At 40.7% G+C, this 20,493-nt stretch overlaps 1 protein-coding gene across 23 annotated transcripts in view; it reads left to right on the forward strand.

The window, feature by feature from the left end:
- The window catches only part of Pds5b (PDS5 cohesin associated factor B), a 140,473-nt gene that overhangs the window by 55,054 nt on the left and 64,926 nt on the right, over positions 1-20,493 (forward strand). For all 23 annotated transcript variants that reach the window (XR_015633951.1, XR_015633949.1, XR_015633952.1 and 20 more), the window contains 6 exon segments: positions 2,571-2,657; positions 2,752-2,849; positions 3,741-3,867; positions 9,351-9,431; positions 16,139-16,279; positions 18,873-18,988. Coding sequence is in view for 14 of the 23 variants with exons in the window: in XM_087578197.1 (XP_087434323.1) it covers positions 2,571-2,657; positions 2,752-2,849; positions 3,741-3,867; positions 9,351-9,431; positions 16,139-16,279; positions 18,873-18,988 (650 nt within the window). In the remaining 9 variants the exon portion in view is untranslated.

The following is a 20,493-nucleotide window of genomic DNA, read 5'->3' on the forward strand; positions in this document are numbered from 1 at the left end:
CATTCTGTTCATATATTCCAGAAGGCACAGGGGTATTAGGTCACAGAGGTCTGGGCATGTATGGTTATGAAGGGGGCTAAAGCGAGCCCAGAATGGTTGGTTTGTAGACTTGCAGCGTGCAGCGTGCCTCAGCCGCAAAAGTCCTGTGACGCCAGTCAGTCATCTTGCAGAATCTCGAGCATCAATCACCAAGGTTCTTTTCCTGGTAGTGTGGGCTCACACAATGGATACTGTGCTTTTCATGTTGTGTCTCCATGATGCTATATGCCTTTCATGATGATTCAGAGTATTCTCTTTTCTTGAGAAAATTATTAATGAAGACCATACCCATTGTTTAAAAGATAGCACTTATGGGGAGCCTGGAGAAGAGCTGTATAAACGATTCCAAATGCCTGTGTGACAAATGATTCTGGAAGCTAATGGTCAAAACTGACTCTCCTTAGGAAGATTTCTCATCCACGTAAGAAAAAGTCGCAGATGGCTAGCTTTAGTCAGAAATGTTAATGTTATCTGTAATGAGATCAACCACCTCCAAGTCAGACATGGCCTTAGACGCTGGAATTTCTAGTTGATAATTGGAATGAGAAACTTGCTCCCTTGACCACCTCTTCCAACTCAGTAAAATTCTAGTCAAGTGTCAGACATGTCAGTCATGTGAGCTGGTGTGTGCTTCCTTTTCCCCTGGATAACCAGCTATCTGAATGTCTAGGGAATGGGGCATTTGGTGTAGGCCAAGGCTCCTCCTCACCACATGCTCCATTGACATCCTCGCAACAAGAATAAAGTATAAAGACTGCCACTGTGCATCCCACTTGCCTCTCTTGTGGGCTTCTCGGACTGTGTGAGCAGTGCTAGCTCAAGGCTGAGAGAATGAAAAGGCATCCTGGAAGAGAGAAGGGTGTAGACCTGTTCTGTGTCAGGACAGCTATGAGAAGAATTTGCAGTCAGTGAGATTCAAGAAAGGTCTGTGTGGATTAGCCGACATATTCAAAAATCTGTTGGTTTGTTCCTCTTGGGGCTAGAACTTAAGAGTCACTGTGTTTGAAGGGTGCCAAGTGTTGATGGGATCGTTTTTCTTCCAAGTGCCCTCAAGTTCCACTCTTTTCCTTTTGTTTCCAGTAGTGCCACATTTATTAGTATTATGTGTTAGGAGATTGTCAGTTCTGTTCTTCCCTTCTGGTCTCAGTGTTTTACTGGCAGGAGCAAACTCTTATTGGACATTTGGCTTATTAGGAGATTATGAGCGAATTGACAGTTATTACTAACTTCTGATAGAGCTAGTGTGCCAAGTAATCTTTTAGATAGAAAGGAAGGGCTTATCCATGGAGGTTATGTTTTGTGCATTACTACCATCAAGGCAGCCATTTATAAAGGATGTACATTTTTAACAGTCTTTGTTTTTATTTTATGTGCGTTAAAAATTTGCCTGCATGTGTGACTGTGTAAGATTGTTGAATCCCCTGGAACTGGAATTACATACAGTTGTGAGCTGCCATATGGGTGCTGGGAATTGAACCTGGGTCCTCTGGAGCCATCTCTCTAGCCCCAAGGATGTACTTTTTATAGTACTTGAAATATAACTGAATAAAACCAGTCATTTGCATATAATATTTTTGCCTTTTAAAATGCATATCCATGAGTTTTTTGTCTATCTTTAAAAGACCCAGGTAGGTACTACGGGAAGTATTAAAAAACCAAACAAAACAAAAACCTAAAATATGAGGGGGGGGGAGGTTGAGAAATGATCCAGGGAAGCAAGTTCCTGCAGTGTACTGACGGCTAAGGAGCTAGCCAGACTGAGTTCCATTTCTCCTTCTCAAAGGCTGAGCTTCTAATGTGTTATGCTATTACTTGCTAATTTTTGTTTTGGGATTTTATGTTTCTCAAAAAAAGTGGGTTTATTTTGTTGTTGTTGTTGTTTGCCGCATACTTGCATTGTTTCCCGTGTTGTTCATTTCAGGGGAGTGCTCAGCTCTCGGTTTCTGCCACGCCTTTATTCAGATAGTGGCATGAATTTTATTTGACTCACTTTTTAAACTTGTTTATTTAATCTGTTGTATGATGATCATTTTTTCTGTACACTGACACTATCCCACCCCTCTATGTATATTTGTGTGTGTGTGTGTGTGTGTGTGTGTGTGTGTGTGTGTGTGTGTGTGTGTGTAGGGAAGTATAATGTTTTCCTTTAAAGAATAATGATGTATATCATGTTTTTCACGCATTGTATTCATCGGTAAGATAATAGCATCTTTTTTTGTCGTTTTTTGAGACAAGGTTTCTCTGTGTAGCCCCAGCTGTCCTGGAACTCACTCTGTAGACCAGGCTGGTCTCTACTCAACAGAGATCCACCTGCCTGCGCCTCCCAAGTGCTGGGATCAAAGGTGTGTGCCTGTCTGTCAGGGTCTTTATGTAAAGCCGCACTGTAAAACAGTTCTGCCCTTCTTTCTGTTCTTTCCAGTTCATTCTCACGTTCACAAGGTTGGTGGTGAGCTGGGGCTCATCCTGCTAGTGCGATGTATATTTCCTTTTAGCGTTCATAATCTAAGCAAAACTTTGGTTTTTTTTTAAAGGATATATTTATGTTTATAACAAGGCAATTGAAGGGACTGGAGGACACAAAGAGCCCTCAATTCAATAGGTATTTTTATTTACTTGAGGTAAGCAATACATTGTTACTTGAGATTTTTTTTTCCATTCTTGTATATTTTTAGTATCTAATATATTTGCCTTTTCCCTACTTCTTTCTTTTAGAACATTGCATGGGTTAAATCATATAACATATGCTTTGAGTTAGAAGATAGCAATGAAATCTTTACTCAACTATACAGAACATTATTCTCAGTTATAAAGTAAGTTGATTTTTAAATAAGTGACATTTCTTTTTAATTGTAAAGCTTTTCTGTTTACTGTGAATCTGCATAAACTGTTATTATAAACATTGCCTTAAGATTATAAATGAACTTACAATTATTCTTTGTATAGTTCTTTTTTTTAAAGATTTATTTATTTATTATATATAAGTACATTGTAACTGTCTTCAGACACACCAGAAGAGGGCACCAGATCCCATTACAGATGGTTGTAAGCCACCATGCGGTTGCTAGGAATTGAACTCAGGACCTCTGGAAGAGCAGTCAGTGCTCTTAACTGCTGAGCCATCTCTCTAGCCCATCTTTGTGTAGTTCTAAATGAATAGAATTTATTATTACGTATTTGTTAGGATAGCAAATTAGACTAAGTTTTTGGATTATATTATTTCTGATTATATACCATGTTAATTTTTGTTGTCATTGAGACAGGGTTTCACTCTGAGCGCTGGCTGTCCTTAGAACTCTTATGTAAACCAAGCTGGCCTTAGCCTCACAGAGATGAGCCTGCTTCTGCTTCCCAGGTACTGGGATCAGCGCTGTGCCCCATCACATTTGGCTCACATTGACTTTTTAATACATCTGATTGTTTGAAAGTTTTGCTTATCTATAAAACTTAATAGAATTTTAAAATACTTTGTCCAATTTAAGATGAAACTAAGATTGTATTTCATTTTACTACTTTGGTTGTAAGAAGGGCTAAAATTAGGGGAAAGTAATTTAGTAATATAGTTTAAAAATAAATTTCTCTCATTGTAAGAGCAGAGAGAAAGAAGCTTGACATGCAGACATCTCTCAGCGCTTTTGTAAAGTACAGTGTTGCTACTGTTGTATCTGTCTGGGTTGAAATCAAATGCCTGTTTTGGGTTCCAGCAATGGCCACAATCAGAAAGTTCACATGCACATGGTGGACCTTATGAGCTCTATCATCTGTGAAGGTGACACAGTATCGCAGGAGCTCCTAGATACAGTCTTAGTGAATCTGGTGCCTGCTCATAAGGTATGTGAAGTGTGTCTAAACCCTGTTCAATTGAGGATTTATTTTTATGTTATAAATAGAATTTATACTGCTTTAATCTTAGTTGTGTAGACTTTACTGGTTGAATAATATTAAGATATTTGTGTAAGATATAACAAAACTCCTTACATTTCTTAGTCGACAGTTGAATGAAGAAATAATGAATGAACAATAATTCATGTGATAAAGTATTTGGGGTCAGTGAGTTTTGAGTAGGGTGCATTTCTCACTCTCTGTGGTGCTTATTAGCATAGCAGTGTGGATGCTGGCCCTCTCAGCATTGCAGATGCCTCTTACCTGGCACCCTGGTTTTTCTCATCCTGCCCCTACCCTAAACTTCTCATTCTCACATAGCCCTACCATTTGGCCATGTGTTCTCTGTGCTCCTCTCTCTCCTCCCTCCTCCCACTTCCCTCCTCCCTCCTCTCATGGCTTGGTCCACTCTGCTTGTCTTGTTTAGTAAAGGACTTTCTTCCTGCTCTGGATTCATCTAGATGCCTCCTAAAATCCACAGTAAAAACCTTACCCTCAGCCGTATCTTGGAGAAGTCATTTTCTGGTGCTGCAGCGCCCACTTTATACAGGAGTGGGTTAACAGCCGCTTAGATACTGCTGTGTATATAACCTTATGTGTTGGGACCTCAGCGGAAAAGGTGGCTAATGCAGAGACGGAGCTCAGTGACCAGTGAGTCTGCAGTGTGTGCATTTCCCTATGTATGTGTCTGTGTTCTGACTTTTGAAAATGTTCCAGTCAGGTAAGCAGTTGGAATGACAGTTGAATGATTGAGAAGGAGTTGAGTTTCAACAGAGCAACATAGACATTACCAGTATAAACAAATATTTGCTTAAATTCTTCTCTTATAAATTTAAGGGCTGTGTAGCACGATACTGTCTTAGTCTTACATTATATAGGTACAAATAATCCTTCATTGAAAATGAACCTTTAATTTATAGGGAGGTAGGGGTTGGGGATTTAGCTCAGTGGTAGAGCGCTTGCCTAGCAAGTGCAAGGCCCTGGGTTCGGTCCCCAGCTCCGAAAAAAAAAATTATAGGAAGGTGTTAATGCTGAGAGTAAGCAGGCTCAACAAAAAACTCGAGATGATACATTTATTAGATGAAAAATCAGGTGTTGATATGGGCTCTGATCGCCTATCCAGTCTGTGGTTATTCGGGTGTCTGATTTGCTGCTTCCTAATTCTGCCCTGCTCAGCCATATATCTGTCACTGAGAAACACCTTGAGAAGGAGGGCAGAGGCAGCGATTAGATCCCCTGGGAACGTACTGCACACCTCCCACATACACGTTGCCCCCTTCCCAGGCACACAGCACATCCTCCTGGGGTGCAGAGCTTCTCCTTTGTCTTTAGGGCCCACAGGGTTAGGATTTCTGTTTATTATCATTTGAAACAACTGTACTTTCCGATAAGGGGCACACTATTGGAGGCAGCCCACCAGGGAGCTTGGCCTGTTGTCTCAAGCCTTTAGTAGGTGGGCAGTATCATCAGCTCCAGCACTGGGCATTTAGGGAGACTTCTAAAGTTGATGAGGCAGGCTCCCTGTGGGGGCTGTAACTGACCAGATTCTTAGCCCATTGGAACCCACATCCATGCCAACACCTAGCAGAAAAGGCTCTCCCAGGCGCAGATTAAGTGGCTAGCTTGATTTTTTTTTTTTTTTTTCTGTACCCTGCAGCTGATTAGCAGGGAAGTTCTAGGCCTTTGTCTCTTCAGACTGTTGTCATGAAATTTCCATTTGTAAGAAATGGTAGCTCTGTTTCCTTAGTTTATGTTACTTAAGTAACAGTCTACACAAATGGTGCTTCCTGAGGCCTGTTTTCCTTGGCCCACTGCAGAGAACTTGTGTAAGAACAAGAACGCTGAGATCTGACTGTCTCCGACATGAGTAAAGTCTCACAGTTCAATCCTTGGCTTAGTCTGCTTAGCTTAGAGAGAACAGTTTTGGGGTAAACTTTTCGGTCATTTGTAAAATTGTCGTTCTTTATACCTTAGCGAACACTTTTGAACTGAATAACATATTCAAACAAAGTTGAAAAGAAGTCTTAAGTAGATTAAAGATAGTTTAAATTAAGATGATCTTAATTAAAGATAGTTTAAATCAATTAAGGGCATCAAACAGAGTTAAGACCACTGAAGAGCTTGGTGACTAGAGGGTGAGCCCTGGGCCCCACAGGACAGACCCATGACTGCAAGTTGTCCTTTGACCATCACATGTTTGCAGTGGCATGTGTATGTTCACACACCACACTCTAGATCAATAAAATAGAATCAGAATAAGAGTTAAAAACTCACAGTAACTGGACATAAAAATCACAGTGAGGAGAAGAGCTTACTAGGAGTGAAGTGTGGTTAGTGATTGTGGATTGACGTGTATTCTTAGTTTAAGGATGTTAAGAGAAGGAGGATAGGCAGTAATGTAAGACTTGAGTTCACCACATCATGTGGCTGTCACATGGCGCTGGAGACTAATGCAGTTTGTTGGTGATGATAGGAGAAACAGCTAAAATAGAGTCATGGAAGGACTGAGAAGACTCAACAGGCAACTACATGCTAAGAAAACAAGAAAGTAAATGATATTAATATTGCTGACAGGACCATAGCTTAGTTGGTAAACTGGTTTTGAACCCAAGTCTGATCTCCCAAACTCACTAAAAAAAGCCACATGTAGTATTGTGTACTTGTAGTCTTGGCTGTTGGTGACAGACGGATCAGCTAGCCTAGCCTGCTGAAGAAAAAAATGGAGAAGGAAGAGAAGGAAAAGTCGGTTGGTGTCTAAGGAATGATATCCTTAGGTTGTCCCCTTGCCTCATGCATGTACATACATATATACATATGTGTATACTACTCCTTCCTGCCTAGAACATGTGTGTTCGTACATGCACACAAATATTTTACGTAGTCAGTTTTTGAGGCAGGACCTCATGTATAACCAAACCGGCTTCAGACTCATTTTGTAGCTGAAGATAACCTGAGTTTTTGATTATTCTGTCTTCACCTCTTGAGAGTATCCCTAGGATTACAGTTGTGTGCACCCTGCCCAGTTATATAGTAGGTGTTCCCACATGTTAGGCAGACACACTCTACCAATTGACCTTTATCTTGAGTCTTCATATAGTCTAGTCCTAAAGCAGAGATTGATGAATTATGAAGAGAATGAAACAGTCATTATTTATTGGGTCAATTTAAAGTTCAGACCAAGCGTTTATAGAAATACTGACTATTTGAAACACAATACTACAAGCTTAATGTCAAACATCATTAGTTTGATAAATTATAATGACAACTTTCTGGTGCAAGAATTCATAAAAATCAGAATAAAATATAAAAGCAAAATAAAATCAGTCAAGTAGAAATGAATGAAATAAGAAAAGAGTGACATTACTTGAAAACTTCAATTTGTACTTTGAAAAATATATTAGGCAAAATCGTAGCAAATTAAATCAAAGAAAGGGTGATAATATCAATATGTAGTTAAAATGGACAAGAAGTATGAAGACCGTTAAAGGACAGTTTCATGATCAGTAATCTCTGAATACATTTGAAATTAGACTAAACTAATTCTCAGAAAACAGTCACTTGCCCCATGCCCTCAGCAGTAAAAACTTAGTTGATCTTGAACCACTTGAGTATGTCGGCAGCGCAGCAGCAGCAGCAGCAGCAGCAGCAGCGAACCACGCTGATGGGGGGAGACTCCCCTGACTATTTATGGGGCAAACTGCCTAACGAATAATCACCCGAATTCCAGAGCGTAGGAAAGGGAGAGAGAGTATCACTCAGTGCCACATGTGAAGAGAGAGGAGTCACAGACATAAGCACCATCTTCCCGAGGACTCGGAAGAGCTAATCCACAAGAACAGATGCAGGGTTTCATTTGTAAAACTGACTCGCAACTCCATTAAAAAAGTTACCGTAGAGGGTTGGGGATTTAGCTCAGTGGTAGAGCACTTGCCTAGCAAGCGCAAGGCCCTGGGTTCGGTCCCCAGCTTCGAAAAAAAGAAAAAAGAAAAAAAAAAGTTACCATAGTCACTGCCAGAGTGGCGTAAAGTAACACCATTAACAACCAGATTGGCTTTGTGTTTACAAAGATGGACTAATGCCCCCAAAGATTAGAAAGATAAAAAGCCTTGAAGTCATTTTCAAATGAGGATGTTGTTCAGAGACGTACAGCAGTACCCAGAAAAATCAGAAAAGACTACATGTGGCAGATTTAAGATGGATTAAATATGTTATAACAAGTTTTCATTTGTAACTTTGAGAAGATACACTTAGCAGATTAACATGTGATCTTACAGTTTATACATTACCTCTTGTCAAACCATTGTAGTTGTCTGACAAAGCACAGAAGAAGGCTTAATGAGCAGAGAGATTTGCTGTTTTAGAATATGGGAGAATGTCATGATGACTTCAGTTTTCTGCATATGGATCTATAATCCAATCAAATAGAGCAGATAATTTGGCAAATGGAGTCTAAAATTCACACAAAGGAGCAAATGGCTCATAATAGCCAAGTAATTTTGAAGAAGAATAAAGGAGTGGGGCTTGCTGTTAAGATATTTCTTTTATGTCTTTCATATATAATTAGGTAATGTGGACAAAAGGATTTCTGAAAGTAATGGAAAGTTTACGTATGGATACATAGTTATTTTAGAAGCTTAGAATGTGCTACAGATCATTACGAGATAATCAACTATCAGTTGTGTTAAGGTAGTTGATTACGCATACGAAAAATAAATTCACATTATTTCATATTATACAGAAACATAAAAACTAACTCTAAAGTGAACCCCACATATATCAAGTCACACAAAAGGTGTGTGTGTGTGCGTGCATGTGCATGTGTGTAAGAGGTCACAAGCTTCTCTGGTGCTGAAGTTAGGGCTGTGAGCTGACCGAGGTGGGTTTTCTGAGCTGTCAGTAAGGGCTTCCATCGCTAAGCTGTCACTACAAGGTGCAGCCTGCCCGCCCTCTTGTGATGCTTTGGTTTTCCTGGACCTGTCATGTAGCAGACTATGTTTGGACTCATCTGAACCACTTTGATTTGGGGATGATGTTTAGAACAACTAAATACTACTTCTTTTATCTAATAAACATCCACTGACCATTTCTATATGGTTAATCTGTTACGAAGGGGAGCTGAAAAGAATGAGGTTATTTTTGATGGGAAAGATCTTGTGATCTAATAGGCCAGATTTCTCTAAGAAAAGTCACTTGACCGTCTTTCTTTTGTGGATATGTCTCTCAAGAGTAGCTTTTAAAATACAAATAATATTTTGCTTTTCACAGTTGAAGTACCGGGCTATAGTTCTGTGGTAGAACTCAGTAAGCCCACAGTAGGAAACTGGACGAGGTCCTCACCTCTGCAGACAAAGGAACATGTCTAGCTATGTAAATGTATATCTATTTATGTATATATAATGTATATATAATATGATACTATTGGTGTTTTCCAGAACTTAAACAAGCAAGCGTATGATTTGGCAAAGGCGTTGCTGAAGAGGACCGCTCAAGCTATTGAACCCTATATTACCAATGTAAGTGTCACAGCTGACTCAGGACGGTTAAGATGAGAGTTTGAAGACCAATGGAAGCACATCTCAGAGGGTGGCCCACACTGCTCAAGTTTCTGTTACTGTTCATCCAGGGAGAGTCCAATTCTTCTCTCTTAAAAGTTTCTTTTGTTTCATATTTTTGAGAAGGTTAACTCTTGTCTGTGCCTTTATCTCTTTCTTTCAGGTTCCTAGAGACCACAATTTTGATAGTTAAGATAGTCAGTTTCTAGTGTTAGCAATAGAGTTAAAGGCTAATCAGATAGAACATGTGGTGCCGTCTGCTGTTCAGAGAAGCTGCTTACATCTCCTTGGAGATGAAGTTGATCTGTGCAGTGAGATGGTATGAACCAGCGTTAGGACCTAGACATTGGAGGCAAATGTGACTGCAGTACAGGTTGGTGGAAGTTGATTGTACATTGTTGTCCCCGAGAGAGATTTCTATAAAGCGGCCTTTTCTGAGGAAGAGGGAGGTTTGCAGTGACATGAACCCTTTTAAATATCACCCTACTTCTGAGTGACTCTCCTGTATTTATTTTAGAAGAGACAGGTTTAGACCCATGTCACTTAGATTAAGCTTCATTTGCTCTCCGAAGTTCTTTGAGCTGTGTCACTCAGGTGGCGCCATCCACATCATGCTGTGTGTGAATCTGTGTATGAATGGTGATGCCTCTCAGAGTACAATCAGTTCAGTGTTAAGATAGCCCTGGGCTTGTTGAACAGTTCTTTCCATTTGCCTTCTACCTCCAGGCAGCCACAAGGATGTGAATCCGTCTGCTTGAGAAAAGTGAGACAGTCTTTTATGTACATGTAGTTTACTAATCCTAAGCTTATAGAAAGACAATTTTTTTGTATTATATAATAGTTTAAGGCAGGGTGTAAAAGGCATGCCATGAAAAGTAACGTGCACTAGAACTCAGCCTTGTAAATTCCTGCTTTTCTTTCTTTGGAGCTGAGGACCGAACCCAGGGTAAATTCCTGCTTTTGTTTGATCTCAGAGTTCTAGCGTATGATGGACGCTTCAGAAAAATAAAATTTATTTTGATGGTGAAGTTTGAAAATCAGAGGATTAATGCTATGACTTACCGTAATAGCCCAGGGCTGTCCATGTGTTCACAGTTGTTTCACTGGTGGGTGTTGCTTGACAGGAGTTGGCTGAATTGTGTTTGTGATTGTTGACTTTGTGTCATCGGCACCCCAGGAATGCAGACCCAGCCTCAGGCTTCCTAAGTGTACCCACCTTTGCCTGTTTCAAGTGCTTCTGAATGAAGACTTCCATTCCCGGTCTAGTCCACTGGCTGCGCCCTGCCTGGGGTCTTTAAGCCAGCACTTCTAAGTGAGATGTGTTTTGATGCCTTTTCCTAAGATTTGGGAAAATAAATCTTTGACTGAGTAACTAAAGCAAAGTGAGTAAAGTGATGTTTTCGGGGACCATATGATTTAAGGTGATTATGCTGGTCTTTGAATTGGGAGGTGTGTTTGGCAATGGATGATGAAGAAAAGGCCCAAGGAGAATTTTCAGCAATCTCAGATAAGTAAATGTGAAAATCCTCCCGTTACATTAATTTCCTGCTGTTCTTGCCCGTAGAGCCAGATGCTTCATCTCTCCCACATGCCCATGGTTTTATTGTCCTCTTTAGCATTTGGGGCGGGCAAAGGGCAGTAGACTTATTTATCACCCCTAGCGTGTGTGTGTGTGTGTGTGTGTGTGTGTGTGTGTGTGTGTGTGTGTGTGTGTGTGTTTGTGTGTGTGTGTGTGTGTGTGTTTGTGTGTGTGTGTGTGTGTGTGTGCGTGCCTGCCTGCCTGCCTGTCTGCCTGCCTGCCTGCCTGCCTGTGTGCACTCGCACAAATGTACATGTGTGTTGTATTCATGTGTATATACCCACCCGTATGGATATTGTGCATGGTGTATGCATATGTGGAAGCAGAGTGCCTTGATGTGGGGTGTCATCTTCAGTAGCTCTCTACCTCTTAAGAATTATTATTTTTAAGGCAGAGTTTCTCATACGCCTCGAGAGTGACAATTGGGTAAGACTGGCTGTCCAGTTAGCCATCAGGGTTCTTCCATTTCTACCTCCCCATCACTGTTTTATAGGTGCATGCACTGTCCCCGTGGGTGCTGGATATTCGCACTGACCTCTTCATGCTTGCACAGCATACGTTTTGCCCGCTGAGCCATCTCTTTGGCCTCACTGACCATGATTATGTTTTCCTCTGTTTTTATTCCTTGCTTTATTTGAGAGTTAGGAGTGAAGTCATTGGGAATTGCTTTTGTCCCTCCCTCTGAGACTGTTCCTTATAAGCCTTATTTTTTACTTGAATTTCGGGTACTTCTGTATGAAAACACTTTGTGGTGATTTGAGTGTGTCGTGGTATAAGATTAGTGCAGTGGTAGGATCCGTCTTGTTTGTGCGTGCATGCTAGGTGATGTGACGGTTCCGACTTGCACTCCTTGCTGGTAGCATCAGCAGGAGCAGGCACTGAGGGGTGGTTCTTCTCGCTGCCTTTCACAGTGTGCACATGCACACTCTGAGCTCTGTCCTTTGTGTGCCGGTTCCTCTCTACATTAATACTGAAGAGCTCTGTGTGCGCTGTACAGTCCTGTTTGCTTTTTCTCTTGTAATGGGGTTTTACTGGATTAGTCACACTGACCACAAGCCTGCAGGCTCCAGTTTTACTTCTGCTTCTTGAGTAGCTCAAAGTACAGGTATCACCCATAATGCCCTGAGACTCTGTCTTTCTTTCTTTTTTTTTTTTTCTTTTCTTTTTCTTTTTTTGTTTTTTTAGGAGCTGGGGACCGAACCCAGGGCCTTGTGCTTGCTAGGCAAGCTCTGTCTTTCTAAAAATAGAATTGGTTTTGGAACCGCAGAGGTGGTGACTCCGCAGCTAAGAGCACCACTGTTCTTAAAGAGGAGCCAGGCTCAGTTCCTACCCACACGGTGGCTCTCAACTGTCTGTGAACCCAGTTCCATGGGATCTTTTGGTCTCCAAGGGCCAGACACACATAGCCCACAGATAAATATGCAAGCAAAGCACTCATAAATAAAGTTATAATAATGGCAGTTTGTGTTGTAACCACACACAAGTTGAAAAGAAAAGCAAAACAGTGACTGAAAAGAAAACATACATAGCGGCGATTCAGAAATGTCTTAAATTTATTACTTAGTAATTTTTTATTGCGTTGTTTTAGTAACACATATTAGAATATAGTTCAAAATTACTGTGTTGAACTAAAAAGATTCTTTGATTTGTTGAAACAAAAAATCTTTATGTTGCTTAATCTTATGAGTCTTTGTTTCTGCTTATATAAGTGGGGATCAGTCCTTGTATATTTGTCTAGGAATAACTTATCTATTTACTCATTTTTAAAGGTTATATATTAAAGGCCCACTCCGTGCTGGCACTGTGTCAGACTCATTTGGTCACCATTCTTCCGGAGATGGATGTTCAGTGAACTTCAAATTTTTTATAGCTTCTCTTGCTTTTTAAAAAATACATTGTTTAGTTATTATGATAAATAATGGGTCCTAATATGACATTCCTGTTCATTCCTGTGCCTTCTTCATAGTCAAGCCCTCACTATACGTCCTCATCTGTCCTTCACAGCCTTTTTTATCTCCTCCTCTTCTGGAAATTCGCTCCAAATAGTCTTCCCTGGTGTGTGTGTGTGTGTGTGTGTGTGTGTGTGTGTGTGGTGTGTGTGTGGTGTGTGTGTGTGGTGTGTGTGTGTGTGGTGTGTGTGTTTGTGGGGGTGGGTGGGTGTGGTGTGTGTGTTTGGTGTGTGTGTGTGGGGTGGGGGTGTGTCGTGTGGAGTGTGTGTGTATATGTGTGTGTCGTGTGGAGTGTGTGTGTGTGTGGTGTGGGGGGGTGGGGGTGTGTCGTGTGGTGTGTGTGTATATGTGTGTGTGTGGTGTGTGTGGTGTGGTATGTGTGGGGGGAGTGGGGGTGTGTGGTGTAGTGTGTGTGTGTGTGTGTGTGTGGTGTGGTGTGGGGGGGTGGGTGTGGTGTGTGTGGTGTGTGGGTGGGTGGGTGGGTGTGGTGTGGTGTGTGTGTGGGGGTGTGTGGTGTGTGTGTGGGGGTGTGTAGTTCAGCCTAGACAGAGGAGCAGAGAGTCCTACGTCTTGGTGCCAGGGCAGCCAGGAGAAGACTCTTCTTGTGCAGGCAACCAGGAGTATGGTCTCTCTGCCACACTGGATAGAGCTTGAGCATAAGACCTCAAAGCCTACGCCCACAGTGACTACCTCCTAGTAGTGCCACTTCCAGTGGGCCACTGGGCCATCTCTCCAGTCTCCTTAATATTTTTTTTTTTATAAAGAGGAAAAAATTTATAAGTACAAAATTTAAAAACGCATTTCCACTTGAACTAGAATTTAACATCTTGGTATCTTGACATTTCCACAAAATTGGTGATTAGAAAAAAGTCAAGTTTTTTTAGAAAACCAAAAAAGGAGGGAAATTTGTTCTTTTCTTTTTAAAAAAAATTTTATTCTTTGTATTGTCTAAGTTACATACATACATATATTATACACATACATATACATACGTACACACACATATATATACACATACATATACATACACACACACACATATATATATGTCTATATATATGTCATATATATATGTTTTGAAGAGACACAAGCCAAGGCAACTTGTATTTAAAAAAACAAAACAAAACCCAAAAACATTAGATTGGGGCTTGCTTACAGTTTGAGCAGTTTAGTTCCTTCTCAGCATGGTGGCAAGGTGACAGCAGGCATGATGCCTGAGAAGGAGCTGAGAGCAGCATCTCGATCCCCAGGCAACCAGCAGAGGATACAGTGACAGGAACTTCAGAACCCACCCCAGTGACACACTTCCTCCAACATGGCCACATTCCTTAATTCTTTCAAAAAAGTTGCCTTCCTTGGTGGCTAAGTATGGATATGAGCCTGTGTGGCCATTCTTACTCCAGCCTCCAGGGAATTTCATACAGGTGTTTGATCATCTCCTTTCTTCCTTGATGGCCCGTAGTGTTTGGTCTGGTAGTTCACAGTGTTCAGTCTTTATTTATAAAGCCCAGGAGCTAGAGGTAAGCCAAAGGAGGAGTGAGGTCTCAGTCTTTGTACCGTTAGAATCCAAGAGAAGCAAATTACTCATTAACCCTCAGAGGCACTCAGAGCACCTGGTGTGGTATGAATCCTTAAATCTTTCTCTGACATGGGAAGACATAGGGCACTGCTAAGAGTGTGTGATGTATATTCTGGGTTAATTTTATACATTTTAAAAGAAGTTATTTATTTTAAAGGTTTTGAGACAGAGCTTCACTGTGTATTCCTTGTTGGCTTGGAACTCTCTATGTGGACCAGGCTGGCCTTGAACTCATGGGGATCTGCCTCCCTCTGAAGTATTAGGGCTAAAGACATACACCACTACACCTAGATTCAATTTTGAAAGATTTTAAACAGAGAGGAACTTGGTCATTTTGCCTAGTATCTTCACTCATTTGAGCTGTAGCATGATGAATGGTTTGACTTGGAAATTCAAAGCCTTTGCCTGTGCATGTGTATATGGAGTTTTTAATTAATTAATGTTGCAAACTTTGTAAGTGTACACATTGTTTATCGTAGTACAAAGGAGGATGAAAAGGACTAGAAAGACATATTAAAAATGTAAAGCTGTGGGCTGGAGAGATGGCTCAGTGGTTAGGAGCACTGGCTGCTCTTCCAGAGGTCCTGCGTTCAAATCCCAGCAACCACATGGTGGCTCACAACCATCTGTAATGGGATCTGATGCCCTCTTCTGGTGTGTCTGAAGACAGCTACAGTGTACTTGTATATAATAAATAAATAAATCTTTAAAAAAATGTAAAACTGTGTATTTGAAAAGTGAGTAAAGCACTATGAATATGTAAGAAAGTTTTATTTTAAATGCTGTAATTTTCTTTATGCTAATGTAAACAAGGTATGATCTCTTGCCATTAAGAAATTTATCTAGTGAGGTGATTAAATCATTATCTTAGGGTTCTTAGGAGAAGAACTGATAACATGAGAGTATGTATGTGTGTATGCATGTATGCATGTGTACACTCATGCCTGTGAGTGAATTTACTGGGATTGGCTCCTGCTGTCATGGAGGCTGACAAAGCCCCAGCAGACTAAAGCTGGAGATCAGGAAAGCTGATGTGTGACACTCGGGCCACATCCAGAGGCTGAGTGAGACACGTGGGTGTTGCTTGTGCAGATCTTTGTATGCAGAGCCTGGAGAGCCTGGAGTTTTGATGTCCAAGGTCAGGAGGAGAAGGAGGAGCTCACCCCTCATTTGCCTTTACATGCCGCTTCCCCTATGGACACTAATATTTCCACTTCTACTGTGGATAGTCATAGTCTTGTCTGAAAACTTCTTTGATGATAACCCAAGAATTAATATTTTAGCAGAATATCACTCAGGGTACAGTTCAGTATTTTATTGGAGAAACAGAACTGTGGCCGGGAAGGGTGTTTGCTGATGTTGATCATAGTCAATGCGAATTATCTGTGACATTGTCTGCAAAGTGCGCTCCATGTTTTAGGTGATAGTGGTTTCCCACATCACAGAAAATGTTTCTGTGTTGCTCGTTTGACTTCATTTATAGTAAGAACATTTTTAATTAAATAATAAAACCCGAGACAGTTTATCTATGGCATTTCTTTTAATGACATTTTCTTAACAGTTTTTTAATCAGGTTCTGATGCTTGGGAAAACATCTATCAGTGATTTGTCTGAGCATGTCTTTGATTTGATCTTGGAACTCTACAACATTGACAGCCATTTGCTGCTTTCTGTTCTGCCCCAGCTTGAGTTTAAATTAAAGGTAACTATTGTAAAAATATTATGACTGTGTCAACAAATTCAATGAAGAGCATTGCTTGTTGATTTTTTAATTCTTAAAATTGTTTTACTGACTCCAACATGAGAAAGAATGTTGTTGTTGCTTATCTCTGGATCTCCAGTGCCTGCTGTGGTATCTCCCAAGGCGAAGGTAGGCATCTCATTAGTAAACACCACTTAAAGGTGACCAGCAGATGCACCAGCCTCTGCATGTTTCCCGGGACAGTTCCTGGGGTGAGGTTAACTTTTGAGGTAAGCATTTAGCTTCCATTTCAAAGCACAGTGTGTAGCAGGCTCTCAGGCTCTAGACTGGGCATTGAAAGTGGCTTAGGATTCACCTATAGCGTGGCATGTTCCTCTGTTCTGTCTTACACAGCTGTCTGTGCTTTAAGTCTGTTTCCTTTCAGTACTGAAAATCTGTTATTTTTTTTTCTAGCATGTCTCTATTCCTCTGACATTAAATGATGCTATAAATTGAGTATCTTTTGAAGAATTGGGGAATATAATTTCTTTCCCAAGTCATTGCAAGATTAAAGCCAGCCAGTTTACTAGTTTTTGATGGCTTCCAGTAAATAATCCAGAAAAGTTACTAGATGATTTTCTTGTATCATTTTCTTATTCCTAAAATTTTTTCTATCACTTTAAAAAACAAAATAAGTAGTTTATATATTTTTTTTCCTTTTTTTTTCTGGTGCTGAGGACCGAACCCAGGGCCTTGCGCTTGCTAGGCAAGCGCTCGACCACTGAGCTAAATCTCCAACCCCTACAAGTAGTTTATATTGATAGCATACTAAATAGCTGGTAACTTGTTCTTATTTTAGTAGAGTACATTTTTTTAAATGTATTTCTTTTTTCTTTCTTTTTTTAAAATGTATTTCTTAAGTGAGCCCTTTCATTAATTGGCCTTCCTGTCTTCTTTCAAATTTGGTTAGTAATTTTGGTGAGGCAAGACAATCAAATATTCCTCCCACCTCCTTCCCACCTTCCCTCTCCCTCCCTTCCTCTCTCCCTCCCTTCTTGTTTTGCAAGACAGGGTTTCTCTGTATAGCCCTGGCTGTCCTGGAACTCACTCTGTAGACCAGGCTAGCCTCATTCACAGAGAGCTGTCTGCCTCTGCCTCCTGGTTGCTGGGCAGACTCGTATGAGCACTCCCACCGCCCTGCTGATAGTTACTTGTTAGTTAATCTGTTCCTAATTGCATTTTCCTACACACTATGAGGAATATAAAAATAAGTAAGCTCTCATCCCTGCTTTCAGCCAACTTAATGAGTAGTGTGGGAGGAAGAGGGAAACACTGAGCTCTCTTATGAGACTAGTGTTGATGGATTTTACAATTCTCATAAGCCTTTACAAAACACAATCCAGAATTTTTAATTGTAAGACATATGCCTAGATTGGGCAGATCTAGGACTAGACTAACTTATTCCCAGCTATAAGGCCCCTTGTCACTCTTTCGTTTCTCCTGGCCATGAGGTTCTAGCCCAAGGCAGCCTCCTCTACCTCTCTCTTTTTCCTCTCCTCTCTCTCTACCTGCTTTGGGGCTTCCAGTCCATCCCCTCCACTGCCCAATCACAGGCTCTGGCCTTTTATTGAGTATATAAATGGGGAGGATGTTATTGGCATCCATTAACATTAGAAGATAAGCAGCATCAGGCCAACCCACTACAGATTGGATGCAGTGAGGATCAGGTGGGTGTGGACAGTACTCAAAGGCAGGAAGCCCTGTGAGGAGGAAGCACGAAGTCCTAAGGCCTTTAAAGTACAGTTAGGATGTACAGAGTTTAGACATTTGGCTCTCGTCACAATTTTCATTTGTGGAGCAAAAGAAACAAGTTGCCAGAAGAGTTAGGCTCTATTTTGGGGACTCTTGACTGCAAGCCTGTGGCACTACTGTAAAATTTAAGACGTATCCGTGTAGTGACACCCATACATAGCACCTTGAACTTGGCTTCGTTTGCTACGCCTGATTGTTGCACTCTGGAAGCCCAGCGTTTGCACTGGTCGGTTGTTCACTTAACCACTGTCACTCGGTGGTAACAGTCAAACTGCAAAAGGCAGAGATGTGCCTGCTGCATACTCAGTGCTTCAGCACACTGCTGACTTCCTGTAGGAATCTGATGTTTTTGCATAAACTCACTCCTGCTGGGGACCAGCTTTATTATAGAGTTCTCTGTTTATTGTAGGTCTCATTTCTCTCAGTGTCTGGTCTTAAAAAAATAAAACATAAACTTTCAAGAATCCTTAGTATGTTTTAAAATACACTGTGCGTAGAAATTAACCTGAGTTGGAGGAGGGCCTTTTAACATTTACTAGGAACCTCAGGAGGTTTTCACACAACAGTGCTGCATTGCTGTAACTTGAGATGAATCAGCATTTATTACAGCACTCCGTCTTGCGAAAAGCTTTGTTACACTTGACCATTCTGGATTCAGAAGGGGTTTGTTTGTTTGTTTGTTTGTTTGTTTGTTTGTTTGGAGGGTCTGGGAAATCCTAGGAATAGGCCATGTTCTGAGTGTTTACTTTGAAGTTTAAAGACATTGTGTGGTTTTTGCTCTTTTGTTTTTTGTTCTATCTAGAGCAATGACAATGAAGAACGCCTCCAGGTTGTTAAACTCCTGGCAAAAATGTTTGGGGCAAAGGACTCAGAATTGGCCTCTCAAAACAAACCACTCTGGCAGTGCTACTTGGGCAGGTACAATTTGCTTTTTCTGTTTGTATATGTTCTGTTTTTATATGTTTATATCTGTTTCTATTTGAAAGATGTGGTTCTATTTTTAGAAATATGGTACACATTTAAGCTATGTTGTCAGAAATCTTAAGAATGAAGCGTTTTCAGGCTGGGGATGTAACTCAGTTGGTAGAGTGCTTTCCTAGTGTGCCCGGGGTCCCAGTGCCACATAAACCAAGTGTAGTGAGGCAGGAGGATCAGAAGTTTAAGGCCTTGGCAATAGTCTGGACTACATGAAACCCTGATTTAAAAATAAATAAATGAACTTAAAAGATTTTCTATTTTGTAGTTTTCAATGTTGATAATAAGTAGCTATATTTAAATTTTTGGTTTATCTTTATTTTATTTTGTCTTTGGTGATGTTTGAAAAGTGGTGCATTTTAGAGGCTGTCTCATAGTTTTTGTCTCATAAGATAATAAAGCAATAATTATAATTGAAAGTGCAGCTCGGAGTGATGTGGCTCCTCCCCTAAGGCTGTTATCTGATGGATTATGTGGAGGCATCGGCTGGGCAAGGATACCAGTGAAGCCAACAGCAGATGTAGCCTCGTGTAGACGCGCGCACATCTTTAATTCTAGCGCTCCTGAGCAGAGGCAGGCAGAGCTCTAGGTTTTACACCAGCCAGATACACCTTGCCTTCTTTCCCTGCGCCCTCCAGCCGCTTTCCTTCCTGGTCTCCAGAGGCTTTGGCGACTCTCCTGCCTGGGTTATGAGCAAATACAGCCTTTGTATTTCTTAGGGGAGGATGGTTTCAGTTCTCTGTGTGCTTAGAGTGGCCCGTGAAGCTCCTGAAATGCTTGAGTGTGCTTGTATTTTTACCGCGTACTTGGGAAAGGTTCATTACTTTTACTAAAGAGCTCTTTGACCTTAAAAATACTAAAGCACTGTAGATAATTCCAGCTCAAACAACTTTGACCCTGAGGAGGGAGGATTTTTATTCCTTCAAATTATGCTCAGACCAAAAAGCAGTCACATTGTTAACAAAGAAATAGGATTTAAGACTTCAATTCCATTTTCTTTGTGTTTCAATATTTGTATTGCTATTATTGCCCTCCCCTTTGATGACTATCATTAATTTTAATAAATTTCATCTTTTGGTGTAAATTTTCTTTCTTTTTTTTCTTTTCTTTTCTTTAGGAGAATAGGGTCTCACTATGTAGACCAGGCTGGTCTCAAACTCAGAGATCAGCTTGACTCTGCCTGGGGAGTGCTGGGATTAGAGATAAACAACACCGCCAAGCTAGTCTGAATTTTTCTGATTTTTGCGGGGGTACATGCCTTTTTACTTTCTTATTTTTTAAATTTCCAATCTGAATTTGTAGCTATGATTTTAGTCAGTGCAAACATTTTGCTTTTTCTTTTCGGACAATAAGACAAAGTATTTAAGCAGTTTAAGCTAATGCAGCTCCGTTTGAGGTGCATTTTACTTAGTTAAAAACTGTATGTGGCTGAATGAAAGGGATCCATC

The sequence above is a fragment of the Rattus norvegicus genome, chromosome 12, assembly GCF_021556685.1.
Source record: "Rattus norvegicus strain SHRSP/BbbUtx chromosome 12, alternate assembly SHRSP_T2T, whole genome shotgun sequence".
Classification (NCBI taxonomy): domain Eukaryota; kingdom Metazoa; phylum Chordata; class Mammalia; order Rodentia; family Muridae; genus Rattus; species Rattus norvegicus.